Source organism: Macrotis lagotis, chromosome X (genome assembly GCF_037893015.1).
Source record: "Macrotis lagotis isolate mMagLag1 chromosome X, bilby.v1.9.chrom.fasta, whole genome shotgun sequence".
Taxonomy (NCBI): domain Eukaryota; kingdom Metazoa; phylum Chordata; class Mammalia; order Peramelemorphia; family Peramelidae; genus Macrotis; species Macrotis lagotis.
This window is the reverse complement of record NC_133666.1, coordinates 698,791,427-698,806,378: the sequence shown is the minus strand read 5'-3', so window position 1 is coordinate 698,806,378 and position 14,952 is coordinate 698,791,427. Positions and strand designations below refer to the sequence as shown.

General features: G+C 49.0%; 1 protein-coding gene across 1 annotated transcript in view; it reads right to left on the bottom strand.

Annotated features, from left to right (window-relative positions):
- Positions 1 to 14,952, bottom strand: part of LOC141499636 (maestro heat-like repeat-containing protein family member 2A) — a 38,420-nt gene that overhangs the window by 11,290 nt on the left and 12,178 nt on the right. Inside the window, 10 exon segments of the mRNA XM_074202297.1 lie at positions 63 to 376; positions 759 to 970; positions 2,192 to 2,333; positions 2,825 to 2,865; positions 5,840 to 5,978; positions 8,652 to 8,747; positions 9,390 to 9,509; positions 10,489 to 10,565; positions 11,859 to 11,972; positions 14,000 to 14,072. Of these exon segments, the coding sequence (XP_074058398.1) occupies positions 63 to 376; positions 759 to 970; positions 2,192 to 2,333; positions 2,825 to 2,865; positions 5,840 to 5,978; positions 8,652 to 8,747; positions 9,390 to 9,509; positions 10,489 to 10,565; positions 11,859 to 11,972; positions 14,000 to 14,072 (1,328 nt within the window).

Here is a 14,952-nt window from a genome sequence, read left to right as displayed (position 1 = left end):
CTTGTCACCCCAGGATAAATATCTGTCTGGGGAAACAGTGCAACTGTGCACAGCCGTGCTACAGGCCTGGCTGGCTTAGCTTCTTGGCCAAGTCCATGTGGCTTAGCTTCCTGGCCAACCAGACTCCAGAAGCAAAGAGACCTAAATTAATTAAAGTATTTCTCTGGAAGTTGTTCCTGTTGGTGGCAAAGCAGTAGACAGCCCGTAGCCATTTGCCGACACCCCTGGGGGATCCCATCCTTCCACCAGAGGTTCCCACAGGCTGCCCTGCCGGGAGCAACTCTAAGGACCCGCTGGCAGCCCTGGCAGGGAGTCCCATGGGCTCAGCTCCACATGGGTGCGATTCACCAGCAGGGCTACTTGGCCCCAGCATCCTCTACAAACAAGACAGATGGTTTTGCTAGACTAGCTGGTGACCAAGGACTGGGGAGTGGGAAGGGGGGCATTTCCCTGCTTCTTTAAGGTTTGCAAAGCTCATTACCCCACCTGGGCCTCCCAGCAGCTCTGTCTTGGAGCCCCTCTCAGAGACTATTCTCATTTGCTTACTGATAAGAAAAATGAGCCTCAAAAAAGGAGAGTGTCTGCAGGATTTGAACCTAGTGTTCTCACTGTAACTGTACTGCAGCATATTGCCTGGGGCAGAAGGTGATTTCCTACCCCCTCCAACAGAATCTTTCAATGCACCCCCAAAGTGGGCCTTGGGTCAATATCTAGCAAGTACAGAATGAGTGAAACCTCTTGGGATCCCCCCAAAATACCTCGAGAGCCCGGGGCTGCAGGACCCAGAGAAGAGAGCTCTGGAGGGTCTGGTTTTCCCTACTGCTTCTGTCCTGACTGCCTGGATGACCCTCGGTGTCCTCTTCTATATAACAGAGGGCCTGGAGGCTCATGGCCCTAGAGTGCCCTCCCCCCAGTACCTGGATCAGTTTGTTCTCCCAAACCTTCTTATTCAAAGAACACTCAGTGTGCCCTGCAGAGAGGAAGAAAGGAGAAGGAGATGGGAGGGCCGGCTCTCTCCCAGGCCTCTCATCAGCTGCCAATCAATTAAGCAACATGCATCAATTAGGCACCTACTGCATGCCAGGTACAACATAAAACAGTGGGGGTGCAAGGGCAAAATGGAAAACAGCCCATGCCCTTGTAGAGCCTCCATTCCACTGGGGGAAAAGAAGATGCCTTTCAGGAGATCCCCAGAAGTTCAGGGAGAATGAGGGCAAGGTAAATTTAGAGAAAGTGGGGACACATGACCACCACATTCACTAGGAGACCCATCAGAGGGGGATTCTGGATCAACATCCTCTCCCTCCAGGGCCACTATCTTGCATCTGTCCAATATCCCAGAGCTAAACAGCAGTAGTTACTGAGAATGGGCAGAATGACAGAGGAAGGGCAGGCCCTTAGCCCAGATGCAGGAACCACAACAACGTACAAAGACAAGTAGAAATGAGAACTGGGTACCTAGGTAGAAGGAACCTGCCTCCCCACCCCCAGTTCTCCCCATTAGTCAGCCTCATTGTTCTCCTGCACCACAACCCCTATGCAGCTCTCTAGTACCGCCAGGATCATATGAATGCTCTGTTGGTCTCCTCCATGGACAAGATGCTAGAGGAGAGGCCACCTTATCTCTGCTCTGACCCCAGGCCCTCTTCATCTAGGGGTGTCTGCCCTGCTAGAACGGGGGCTTCCTCCTCTTCATAATCACCCTTCATCCATCCCCCCTGATCCACACTGGCCCGCTTTGGAGGCCCAGCCCAGCACAGCCTGACCAGACCAGAAAGGTTTTTCCTGCTCTTTACATACAGCCTTCTATTCCTAGTCCACACTGTGCCCCACAGTGAGTGTGCTGTCCCCTTCATCTCTGCCTACTCTCCTTTCCTACAAAAGTTTAGTTCTAGATCTTTCCTCACTCCCTGAGGGGCCTGTTTTAGAGACACTCTGCTCAAACATCCTCTTGTTCATGTGGTTTACATTTTGTATGGGCTTTAGAGTCAGGAATATTAGGCAGCCACCATGTATCCAGTCCTAGCAGGCATTTCATCAATGAATATTGATTTCTGAAGGGGTTAAATAAGGCAAAGCTAGTTGTTAACCACCAACTGTATGCAGAACCTGCTAGAAGGGTACCTTTTCAGGCTGCTGGACAACAGACAGGACTCTCCAACCCCCCCCCCCCCACTCCCCAGGAGCTCACCTTCCAGGTATCTAATCAGAGAAGGAATCTCATCTACCCAGAGGTTCGACATGGAGGGGGCAATAGTCTCATGCAGGGTCTTGAGAAGTTTGAGTATGGCCACCCCTCGGCCCTCCCCCTTGTAAGGGTCCGAGAGAAGTACCTGCAGGTGTGAAGGGGGGGAGACCAGTCAGACAGCTCAGGCTCAGGAGACCCTGGGGCCATTTTGGTGGGATGACAAGGGTGTGTGAGGCTCTGCAGGAACAGTTTCAGGGCCCTGGGACCCACCCAGAAGTCCCACCTCTGATCCAGGGGTGCTGTCTCTCAGGTTCAGATGCCTTACCCAGAAGCACTTGCTCTTCAACTCTACATTTGACACTTCCTAAATACAAACCTACATCAACCCTTTCTGACCTCACTAAACACAAAAACAGTCAGTGTTGTCCACTCCAAATAAGCTAAGTAGGTTTGGAAATGGATCAGGACATTCCTCTGCCAGGACAATCTCCTCAGCCACCCCCTGCCCAGGGGAAGGAACTTTGCTTGCTATAAAATAAGTCAGGACCCCTCTTTTATGGGCAATGGGATGTGGGGAGATGAACCATTGTTCACGCCATCCAATCAGTAATACCATTTTCCCAGCAGGCTACTCACCAGGAGCCGGGTCAGTAGCTTCTGTGGGGCAGGGAGCTTCACTAGAAAGAAGAAAAAGTCAAGTTCATGATCAAGGTCAGCCATGGACCATGCAGGGCCAGCCTTGGGACCAGGCAGAACAGGGGGCTCCCTGTTGAATGTGGCTTGAGGGATCCAGAAGAGATCTTATCCATAGACATCTCCCCAGAGACGCTGTCAATATCTACCATGGTGAAAATGCAAAAGCAGTGGTGAGGCCAATCGAGGTAGACCAGCCTGTGATAGCACATGTCACAATAAATTCCAAATGGATGCATTATCAAATGATAATAGGGTATCACAGCATTAAAGCAATTAGTGAAAAACGTAAAGTCTTTCCCAACTGAAGCCAAGAATCCAACAATCTATTATTTAACCAAGCTTCCATGAAGAGGCTTGGGCTGGATATTGATGAGACATGTAACAACACGAACAGTGCCTGCCCACAAGGGGCTTATGTCCCAAGGGGAGAAATAATCACTACACATATAAGGAATAGATAAAAAGTAGCTAAATACAAGATAATTGGAGGGATCAGGACAGCCTTTATATAGGAGATGGGGTCTGCAGTAGATGACTCCCACATTTCCTTTCCCCCCATCTCTCTCCCCCTTAGTCTCTGCCTCTCCATCTTTGTCTCTGTCTTCTCCCATCTCTTCCTCTCTTCCTGTCTCTAAGCAGTTCTCTCAGTCTGTCTCTTTCTCCTTCTTCATCCTATCTTCCAGCTAACTCTAGCTCTAAACTCACTGCCTACAAATAACTCCCAAATTCTCTTAGACCTGAAAGAACTCCTGTAATGATGAGACCACCTCTTCAAGTCATTGCCCTCTCTCTCCTCCCCTTTACAAAGGCTGTCTTCACCTGCCTTTGCTTCCTCTGCTTCTCTTCCCTTATCAAGCTCTTGCCATGCAACCTCCAACCTTGCCCCTCTCACACCAAGGGAACAAGGATGATTTCATGGCTGCTCTGTTGACCTTTTCTCAATCCTCATCTTTTTCAGGCTGGCTACAAGATGGGTGCTGTTTAGATGAGATAATTGCAACTGCATCATAAAATTCATCAGTCTTAGTAAGCAGAAGGGAAATAGAAAAGTAAGTTATATTTTTATCCAGGCAAACTAATTCACTGCTGCAAGAGCTATGGTGAAGTCTAGCCAGTCTGGGACATAGTTGGAATGGATGGGGGAAAAGTGACCAAGCTTTAACACTCCCTTGATGGAGAGATCTCTATTCTGGGGGCTTGACCCCCAAGGGGTCAAAGTCAAAAAGACCCCAAACACACCAGTCCAGCAACATGTTTGTAAGCCTGGAAACAAAACAAGTTCACAACAGTAGGGGAATGAATGAATCAAGAGGTTCTCCAAATGTGGTGATTTCAGAGAACCATAGCAAGACTGGTGAGAAACAAGTTAGAGTGAAGAAAGCAGAGCCACGGATTAAAATAGAGCCCAGCAACTGCTTTCAAGAGCATTATCATGTTACCCATAACATCTACTATGCATATTATATAGAGTACGTTATGCATGTGATATAGTAGTAGGATGATGCCAAATGAGGCCAGAATTAAGAGGCCACAAAACGGAGGTCAAGTATCATGGATAATGGTGCTTTACAATCAGTCAGTAACTGATCATCTATCCTTCCTTTCCATTAGTAACATGTCAGAGGATCCTTGTCACACTAGCACATGGAGTTTTGCTTTGCAGTTTTTATGGGAAGGTTCTCCATTATGTGTGTGGTGTGACTGGGAGGTGACAGAAGTGTCAAAACAATACAATAGTAATACAAATATATTTTTAAACAGAGCCTCCAAGTCTTAGCCTTAGTTAGAGAGGACCCCAGGGCTCAGTAGGGTGAAGTGGTGCCCAGCTGCCCCGACTAGGCAGTGGTCCCTCAAGCACCAGACTTGGAGAGCCCCCTGTCCAGGGGTCCCTCTTGGCAGGTCCTCAGGGGTGTGGAGATAATCAGGCCCGGCCTGGGCAGGTGTCAGGCTGCTGGGCTTAGTGGGCTGTACTTTGCATGAAGCACAGCATCTCTGTGGAGGGGTAGTCCCCTAGACTCCTAGGTTTGCCCTTCAATACACTTTGACTCTATCTCATCTGAGCTCAGAGCACCCACTGAGGTGGATCCTACTACTATTCCCATCTCGTAGATGAAGAAACTAAGGCACTGAGAGGTTAGTGATTTAGTGAAGTGACCAAGTGCTATGGGTTGAAAAACCAAGAGAGAAAAATGATTAAATCTCTGGACCTCACATGAACTAGATTCAGCAGAGACAGAACAAGATCTCAGATTTTCCACCTTCACCTTTTGCCAGACTGGTGTTGAACCCCTTACTGGAACTAACTGGTTCTTCTACTTGTCAAGGTGTCTAAAGCAAGCTTGGCACAGGTTGAGGTGCCTATCTCTGAGTCTAGGGTACAGCCCCAGGGAAGGCCACCTGAGTCTCAGGCCCACCAGGAACTGACACTGGCTTCTGGGAGAGGTTACTCTTCACTGAGAGTAGAATGGACCAGATACCCTGGACCACTGGGTCTCCAAACACCCCCGGATTACCTTTCAGCTCATGTCCCTCCAGACTGAACCTCATCCTAGTCAAGCTTTCCAAAGAATCCCAGCCCAGGCTGCCACCTCCATGATAGGGCTGATATCCAGCTCCACCCTGGATGGACAGGCAGGTGGACATCTGGCCTTCCTTCTGATTGTCTGATGTGAGTCTACCCTGTCCTGATGCCCTTATACCTCCCTAGACCCTGATCTTCATTAAGTCATTCTCCAATGCTCTCCACTTGTAGGGGATCTGCTAGAATTCATGTTTCTCAAAAGAAAAACAAAATAATGAAATACCTGAAACATTCAGTAAATGATCTCCAACAACATCCCCTTTGAGAGGAGCAGAGTGTGTTGAGCCCCCAAAAGGAAACGAGCATTTTCCAAGGCTGGCCCCACCTTGACCAGGCCCAGTGGAGCCCAAGGAAGCCCCACATGGCTCACTGACCTAGTTCGTTTCTGTTCTTGTTGAACTCTTTCTGCTGGTGCTGACTCTCTGCCAGGTTGGTCAGGCTGATACAGATGGGCGTGAGGACCTCCACATGTTCTGTCTTCAATAAATTACTCAAGAGTTTCAGCCAAAATTCCTGCAGAGTTGGCAGAAGAGGGGGAAAGAAAATTAGCCTCAGGTCCAAAGCCTGAGAGTCCTGCCCAGATGGGCTAGCAGGGAGAAGGAAATCATCCCAGAGTTCAAAAACACCAAGGTAGGTGGATAATGTTCTCTCCAGAGAACAGAACCAGAGTCATTACCTAGAGGCGGATACCCAAGAGAAATAAGGAGAGAAAAAGGGAATCCTGCAATTCCCTTGTGAATACAAATCCCCTCACCTGGAAGAAGAACATCCTGAGGGGAAGAGAAATATAGAATGGCTTAGCCAGTGGAGAATAGGAGGGCACCCCGAGACTGGAGAAGGAATCAGGTCCTGATTTCAAAAGAGGAAAGAGAGTGCAAGGTGCAAACTCTAGTCTAGTGAACTGAATTTCCATTTCTGGGAAAGCTCTGGAAGGTATTATTAAAGGGATGGTTACTGACTACTCAGAAAGGGAGGAGCCAGCATGGCTACATCTAGGATAGTTCTTTGTCTGCCAGTGTTACTCAACTGAAAGATCAAGAAAATATTTGAGATAGAGTTTATCTAGAAGTTAGTAAAGTTGGGATGGAGTATCTCATGATATTCTTGTGGAGGAGGAGAGCTGTGGCTTAGCTAAGAGGCATTTGAAACAAATGAAGTGTGGTTACTAGGGAAATATGCACTGTGTGATCCGATGTGCATAATGGTTATTATATTTCTTGCCTTCACAATGGATTTGGAAAGGAGCAGAGAGAGGGAGGGGGAGTTGGAACTCAATAACCAAAAAAATAAAGAAAATGAAAATTAAAAAAAAAAATCCAGGCTCTAAAAGATCCTGAATGGTTTGATGCCAGCTAGGGAGAAGACTGTTCTACCAATGACTTGAAAATATAGCTGGAATCCTAATCAAAATTGTAGATGACTATAAGTTTGGAGGGGTAGCTAGTTTGTAAGATGACCTTCAGTATCCAGAAAGATCCTGACAGGCTAAAATATTTGGGCTAAAGTAAAATAATATTTAATGAATATAATAGTTTTGCACTTGGGTTCAAAAGAATAAATCTCACAAACTAGTTTGTGGTTGATCTGAGAGAAATATGGGAATGGTAGTGGACCCTAAGCCTTATATGACCATAGACAAAGCTAACATAATCTTGGACAGTACAGAGGGAAATAATGTAGAAGACATTGGAAGTAGGAGAACCTCTGTGAACTGCCCTGGTCAGTCGACATTTGCAGAATTGTGTTGGGTTCTGGGTGTCACTTTTAGGGATGACTTTTGTCAAGTAGAAGGGCATCTAGAAGAGGTTGACTCAGATTGGTGAAGGAGTTCTGGCACATGCCATCCAGAGAGGGTAGAAGGCTCTGGGGTTAGTTTGAAGAAGAGAAGACTTGGGAGGATGGAGAGCCTGATGGCAGTCTGCCTTTGAGAGGCTGTTCTTGGAGAGGAGGATTGGGCCCCATGGTAGAACTGGCATCAGGAATGCCTTAAAAACATGGTGGGAACAAGGGATTTCTGAGTCTCTTCCATTTCTTCCATGGTTCCATGAATCCGCACTGGTCATGACCAAGCCCCACCACCAAGTATCACCATCTGCTCTAGGCAGGCCCACATTTTTCTCTTCCTCTGCTCAGGACTACTTTCAAGCCCTTAAGGACATTCCTCTCCATGCCACATTCCCGGCTCTGCTTCTAGACCGTCTCTGCCCTTAAGACCACAGAAGCCCCTTCCCCTAGAAGTTCATGGGAAGCTCCCCTCTGTCCCCTATTGGCTGGTCCCTCCTAGAGCATCCATTTAAAGCTGGTTGAAGGAGGGGCCCCAGGCAGTCACAGCTCCCAGTGGTCCTGTTGGGGTCCCAGACTTTCTCTACCTGACCCCACAGAAAAGAATGACCTTCCTTCTCTTGTGTTTGTGCTCCCAGCACAATTAGTACCTGGCCTGGCCCCTGGAATAGTCTTCATGAATGTTGCTTATCATGACAATGTTTCCACCATTCCCTCCTACCAACTCCAAATCTGGAGCCCTATGCCTGGTCAGTCATTCCTTCCTGTGATCTTTGTCTTATTCTAATCTCCCAGGTAGCAGTGAGCACTTAACAGCTCTTCCAAGGGAGAGCAGCTTTCTCAAGAGCCCGCCCCAAGTCTTTCGGAGCTCGAGAAATCCAAACTGTCTGCATTGTGGAGGCTGAGCCAGTCTGAACTCTATCTTGTTTGGAAATCTGGAAGCAGAGGCTGGAAAACCCCTCTGGAGGGGTGTGCGAGCAAGCCTTCCAGATGGACCCACTGCCTGGGTCCCAGTCTTCCCACTCTGAGTGTTGAATCTGACATATGGGCCAAGTTACTCCAGGGCTTAAGAATAGGATAGCCTAGAGTCGCTTTGGGCTATTCCATCACTTTCTTTGTTCTGACTGGCAGATTATTTCTTCCTAGGCTTCATGCCTACAAATCTGGGAAACCACCACTAGGTAGATGATAGAACCTAGTCCAATCAGACATCCCAGTGTCATCGTACTGCCAAGGTCATGACTATGGTCAAGGAGCTGTGTCTGTTCCTTCCCAAGCACCCCTGCATCTACCATAGTCTAGGCTACATAGTTGGCATTTAATAAAGTCTCATTAACCTCTGACCTTAAGAAAGCTTCCTTCCTTGTCCTACCCAACTGGAGGCACCCTGGAGAGATCACTCACATTGGTCAACCCACTGACAGAGGCCAAGATGATCCTCACAGTGTCCATGGTTACCTTGTGAACCATCTTCTCTTCCAGATCAGTCAAATGGTTCATCTGGAACACAGAACAGTGACAAAACATCATGGAGGGAGAGCCGGCTGTTCAGGATCCAGGAGAGTCAACCTAGGATCACAGGATCACACAAGGCAAGGCAAGGTGTCTCAGAAGTAACCTTATCTCCAAGGCTAGAATCTTATCCATTAAGCCATACTCTGATCAATCACTGGCTGGTGTCTACATGGACCTGATGTCCTCCTGGACCAATGAAGAAAGTTGATAAAACAAAGGGCAAAGGGGGAAGGAAAGGGGAAGGGGAATGAGAAAGGGAAAGGGAAGGGGAAGGGAAAGGACAAGGGAAAATGGGAAAGGGAGAAAGGTGGAAAGGGAGAAAGGGAGAAAGGGAAAGGGAAAGAGGGAAGAAATTCTATTCACATTTTAAAAACAAACTGATAGTAGATGAGTTCATACAAAGTCCTCTCAGCATACTTCTCAGTACAGAGTAGGTGCTGCTGCCTGGCTACAATCTTCTTTGTTTGCCAAAATGTTTTAATTTGTTGACAAGTTCATAATAAAAATATTTGTAAATATGAAAGAACTTGAAATTCCTTGGAAGAAACTGGCAGACCCATACTTGCATTCACATACAAGTACAAGCACAGTCTCCCCCCCCCACCTCACCATCCTCCTCCTCCTCACCATCCTGTAGGTGGATTGTATGAGCTGCAGGGAGATGTATCTCAGGGCCCAGCCTCGGATCTTCTCCTGGTAGCCTGAAATGGCCAGTTGCCCGATCACTCTCAAGATGGCCAGTTTCACCTGGTGGGTTGGAGAAGATGCCACTGAGGTCCAGATGATGGCCCTTGGGGCCACTGAGAACAGCCTATGGTCATTTCCTTCTTCAGGGCACAGGCCTTTCCATGGACTTGATTTCCCTTCCCCTAACCCCACCAATTGGGCCAGCTCTAATCATCTCTTACCCCCACCCCCCAGTCTCAGACTGGGTTGCCTCAGTGAAGGCATCATCACACACAGATGGGACTACTAAAACCCTCAGTATTGTCCCCATTTTACAGATGGGAAGGGTGTAGGGCAGCTACTGGTTGACTTTGACAGAAGAAAGTTTCCCCCATGCTGAAGAAAACACTGGTCAGGACCAAGTAGGATTCTAGAAAAGAGACATCACTGCCCCTTAAGAGATGCTCCCAGAGTGCAATGGGAGAGTGTGGCAGGAATTCCTTAACCCTGGCACTCTTCAAGTCGACCCTGGATGACTAGAGCACAGAATCCCAGGGTCTCAGAGCAAAGAGGGAGGGCGTTTCGGAGACCATTTGCTGCCCTCAACCCGAACAACAGACCCTCCCTGATCCTGACTCGTTCTAGTCCTTCCAGATCTCCAAGGAGGGGCATCCTAGCATCCCATCCCATCCCATTGGAGATGGGGGAGCAGGCTTTCCTAGTAGCCGACCCACAATGGGCCACTCTGGCCTTCCCTCCACTGCCCCAGCTCTGCCCTCCCTGGTCCCTCCCCCATACACAACCCTTGGACTGCTGAAGGTGAGCTCTGGGGTGAGCCCTTATCTTCTTTGGTCCATACTAAACATGCTGGGACCTTTCACCAAATTGGGAGACCATGCCCTCTGGTCTCACCACCCTTCGGGGGGAGCTTCCTGGAGTCATTGGCAAAGGGGTTCCTGCCCAGCTACAGATGCTGGACTGTAGTCCAGCCCTGGGTATCTGTCTGATCTGATTCATGTGGGCCCAGAGGAGGCCTCCCCTCTCCCTGCCCCCATCTCACCTTAGCACGGGGGTCACCAAGAACATTTTGAACCACCTTGAGAGCAAAGTTCAGGGTCCTGCTATTCATCTCGGGCACTAAAATGCAGAGGAACCCAAGGGGAGCTGATTTCAGGGAGGCTGAGACATCCCACCAGAGCCCTTGACCCCCCCAGATGAAGTGGGCACCGTGGCCTCCTCTCCCTCCTGTGTTAGGTCCTAGTCCTGGAAGGCCCTTCTTCCCATTGGAAGGGCAACAGTGTTAAGAGTCTGAGGGCTGCCTCCCACTTGGCCTGCCCCACGTGGTCTGCTTCATCCTGGGTGGAAGCAGGAGGTTCCTCTTCCCAGGTCTATTAGCTCAAGATGGCAACTCCTGATGCTCTGTCCCTCTATCTCCCCTAGCCCAGCCCCACTTCCAAGGTCCAGCTCAGGCCTGTTCTAGCAGGACTTCCTGCTCCAGAGTGGAGAGTCTGCACCCCTCATTCTAATCTGGCTGCTTCTGCAGCTGGACTAGGGGTCCTTGGAGGCAACTCTAGATTACCACCCAATTTTTAAAAATTACATGTTTTGTTGGAACAACCTTAGCTGCCAACACAAATAACCCTACTTCAAATTCATCTCAAGTCAGAACTTTGCCTGGTGAGCTTGAATTCCTTCCTGGTTCAATCTTGACCCCACCAAGCTCCCACCCCCACTCAGTGATGACCTGAAGCCCCTAATCTTCCCCAGTGATGATGTGAGACCCTTCCACCCAATGAGGACCTAAGGTCTCCAATCCTACCCAGTGATGACCTGAGGCCCTTCCACCCAGTGATGAGTTGCCAAGTGCACGTTATTCTCTAAGCAAGATGTTGGGTCTTTGATGAGTAAAAGTTGTATTATTGCCTATTGATTGATGTATTGATTCTGTATAGACTCCTACATTAGTGTCTCTTCCATTTAAGAGTGGAAGTGATTTCATTCTTTTTCTATTTCCAAATGCTAGCCCAGTGTGTGGTATATAGTTGGTGCCTAATAAAACATTCATTGTTGATTGATCACTGGTTGAGTGTGAGAGAGAAGGTATAGAGGAGATAGGGAAAGGTCAATGGAGGGACATGGCAGAGAGGTTGGATGCAGATGTGGTGACTTTCCTGAGGACCTCTGCTGAATGGAGGATAAGGGAAGCAGGGTGGGAGGGGGCAGGAGGAGCAGGCCCAGAAATGATTGTTGGAAAACTCAAATCCCTGAGCTACATTTCTGAACAAAATGGAAAAAGAACTCTTTGGAGGATCTGAAACTGGATCCCCAACAGGTGGAGATGGGTTCCCCAGCAGGTGGAGATAGGTTCCCCAGGGGAAGGCCCAGCAAGTTTGGGGAGATTATCAGCAGAATGAACAAGGGCCTACTCACTGTTGGCTCTGAGGACCTCCTGGAACAGGGTCAGAGTCCCCACACAGAGTGCCTCCTTCCCTGTCTCCATTTGATTCTGTAAGAATTTCAGAAGCTCATCTGGGTAAGAGCGAGCTGGGGAGGAAAAAGGGAAGGAAGGTTGGGGATGCTGGGGGCAGGGGAGGGAGGATGGAGTCTAGGTCCCCCCCCCAACTCCACCAGGGACCAACAAGCCCTCCACTGGGAAATAAGAGATGGGAAGGAAGCCAAGTTGTTCACTAGAGAGACAGAGACAAAGAGACTGAGAAAGATAGGAGAGAGAGAGATGGGATAGAGAGACTGAATCAGACAGACAGACAGACAACCTCCATCACCCAGAGAATCTGAGTGGATAAGGGGGAGAGCCTTCAGTCTCTGGCTTCAAGGCTCCTAAGTAGTCAATGACTCTGCCTCAGGTCTTAACATTTCACTAACATGCACAGAAGCAGCTCAGGTGTCTAGAGCTGGGTCTGCCCCTTTCCAACAGCTACCTTCATGCAGGTAAAACAATGTGATGGACGGAGGCCCAGGTAAAGCTGGGGAGACCTCAGAGACTGGCTGGTCCAACAGTCTCATTTCATAGAAGACAAACTGGGGGCCAAGAAGGGAGCCCTGAACCCAGGGGCCTCTGCCTCCCATCCACTCCCCAGCCTGCCTCTTGGAGCCCCTCTCCTGCTAGCCAGGACCTATGATGACTTTGAGTCATCATATCAATTGTCATTATTATTATTATTATTATTCATCCTTATATAGCTCTTGTTATGGTCACCTGGCTCTAAATTCGGACACATTTTCTCATTTCTTATCAATCTAGAGTTGGAGATGGATTTTCTACAAGTAGAAATGAAGCTGTTCTGGTTCTTCTCTCCCCCTTTACTCATCACAGTCCCCAGGTCACTCACTCTCCCCTACCAAGTTCTGCTTTTCTAGAATTCCCCATACCCACATCTGCCAGCTCCTCTTGTGCAGAGACCTCCAGAAATGGGGTGGGGTGCTTAGAAGGGGCTGATCCTAACCCCCCCCACCTGCCCCTCACTGAATGAGGAGGGAGGAGAATCCTAGGATCCAGACAGCTCCTCTTGGTTCTAGGCTCCCAGGACTGCTGGAGGTGACCTGCTCTCTCTGTGGCTCTGTCTCTGTGGATCTGTGTTTCTCTAACTGTCTCTCTCCCACTCTCCCTCTTGTTTCTCTCTTTCTGACTCTCTGATTTCTCTGTGTGGGTCTGTCTGCCTTTGTCTCTCTCTCTGTCTCTCAGTCTCTCCTGTCTCTTTTTGTTTCACTCTGCCTCTGTCTCTCTCCCTGTCTCTGTTTCTCTCTCTGTCTCTCTGTCTGTTTTTGTTTCTGTCTCTGTCTCTGCTTCTCTGTTTCTGCCTGTCTCTGGCTCTCTCTGTTCCTTATTTGTATCTCATTTCTTGTGTCTCCTTCCCTCCTTTTTCCCCATCTCTTCCTCTTTCTCCACCCTGATTATAGTTCTTTTTCTCCCTTTTTGGGTACTCTAGATTAGTATTTCCTGCTATACCTCTAACACCAGACACAAGAGCACAGCTCAATACCTCCTTGCCCAGGGACTCCCTCCTCCATGGTGGATAGGCACCAGATCCTTGGGTATAAGTGAGTTCCCTGGGACCCTAAGGAGTGAAGTGATTTGCTTAGGGTCACCTGACCAGCAGGTGTCAAAGCCTACTCTCTGGCAACTCTGCCTCTGAAATCACCCTGTAAAATCACAGGTAATGGAGTGTGAGCCTGCTCTGCCCCAGGCTAGTTCACCCTTAATCAGGCAATCTGAGGGTGCCTGGGAAGCACCTGAAGCAGGAGATGAGCAGTAGACACACACTTAGATAAACTAGGAAGCCCCCTGAACAAAGAACATCCAGGGGTTCCCTTTTGGTGGTGCAATGATCTCCCCTGCCCCTACCAAGGGATCTTCTTAAATTAGTCCAAGACCCCCCAGATTTATTAGACAAGGTACTGACTGCTCTCCATTTGCAGGAGTGACACAGGCCCCAAGCAGAACAAGGCAACAAAGCAGGGCTTGCTGGGGGGAGTAGGAATTACAGCCAAAAGCCGAGACAGGGGCCACCCCAGGGTCTGTATCTCTACTCCAACCCCTCTGTCTCACTCACCCAGAGCAATGAAGCATTGGACCACCTCGGTCAGGTTCTCATTGCTGAACTGCTGGAGGGCCGGAGCACAGACCTGGGGGAGGGAAGAGAAGAGAGAGGGTCAGTGGCCCTTACCTAGGGTCTCAAGGAGGCAGAGTCTGACTGCAAGGTTCCTGGTCCAGAAGCTGATCCTCTGGCTACTCTGCAGTGATCCTCTCAGAGAGTCTTTAATTCTAATTTCTTCTTTTTTGCCTCATTTTGTTGTTGTTCAGATTTCTTATCAAGAACTATTTGTTTCCCCAGTCATCAAATGAATCCAACATTTCCTCCATGCATCTTTGAGATGTGCTGAGTACATGGTAAAGACTTCATAATCAGTTCCTCAAGGTGGAGCCAAGATGGTGGAGTAAAGGTAGGGAGTCCTGCCAGCTCTCCCCCAGACCGCTCCAAATACTTTTAAATAATGACTCTAACCAAATTCTACAGTGGCAGAACCTACAAAAAGACTGAATGGAACCAATTTTCAGCCAAACACAAATGGGAAGATAAGCAGGAAGGGTCTGTCACCCAGGGTCAGAAAGGGCAGGCAGAGCTACCCAGGCTGCTCCAGAGCAAACCAGCTCCAGCCACCCACAGACAGACTTCGGGGCCCCTGGGTTCATGGCAGCGGTGGAGGTTTCTAGATCTCTCAGTCCAGGGACAACAGGAATACTCTGCTGCACCAGAGTGAGAGCAGAGCCTAGGCCAGCACAGGCCTCAGAGAAGATCCTGTCCCTGGGGGTGCAGACCTGGGGAGTCATCTGGCAGGGAGCCTCCAGGCAGCTGCTTCCAGAGACCTCAGTTCAGGGATTGGTAAGGGAATCAGGGGAGATAGCAGAAGCCTCTCTATTCTTGACTCTGCCCAATCTCAGATCCAGACTTCAGGCTAGGACTCAGTCTCAGGATAGGAGCAGAAGCACAATAGACCTCCTGAC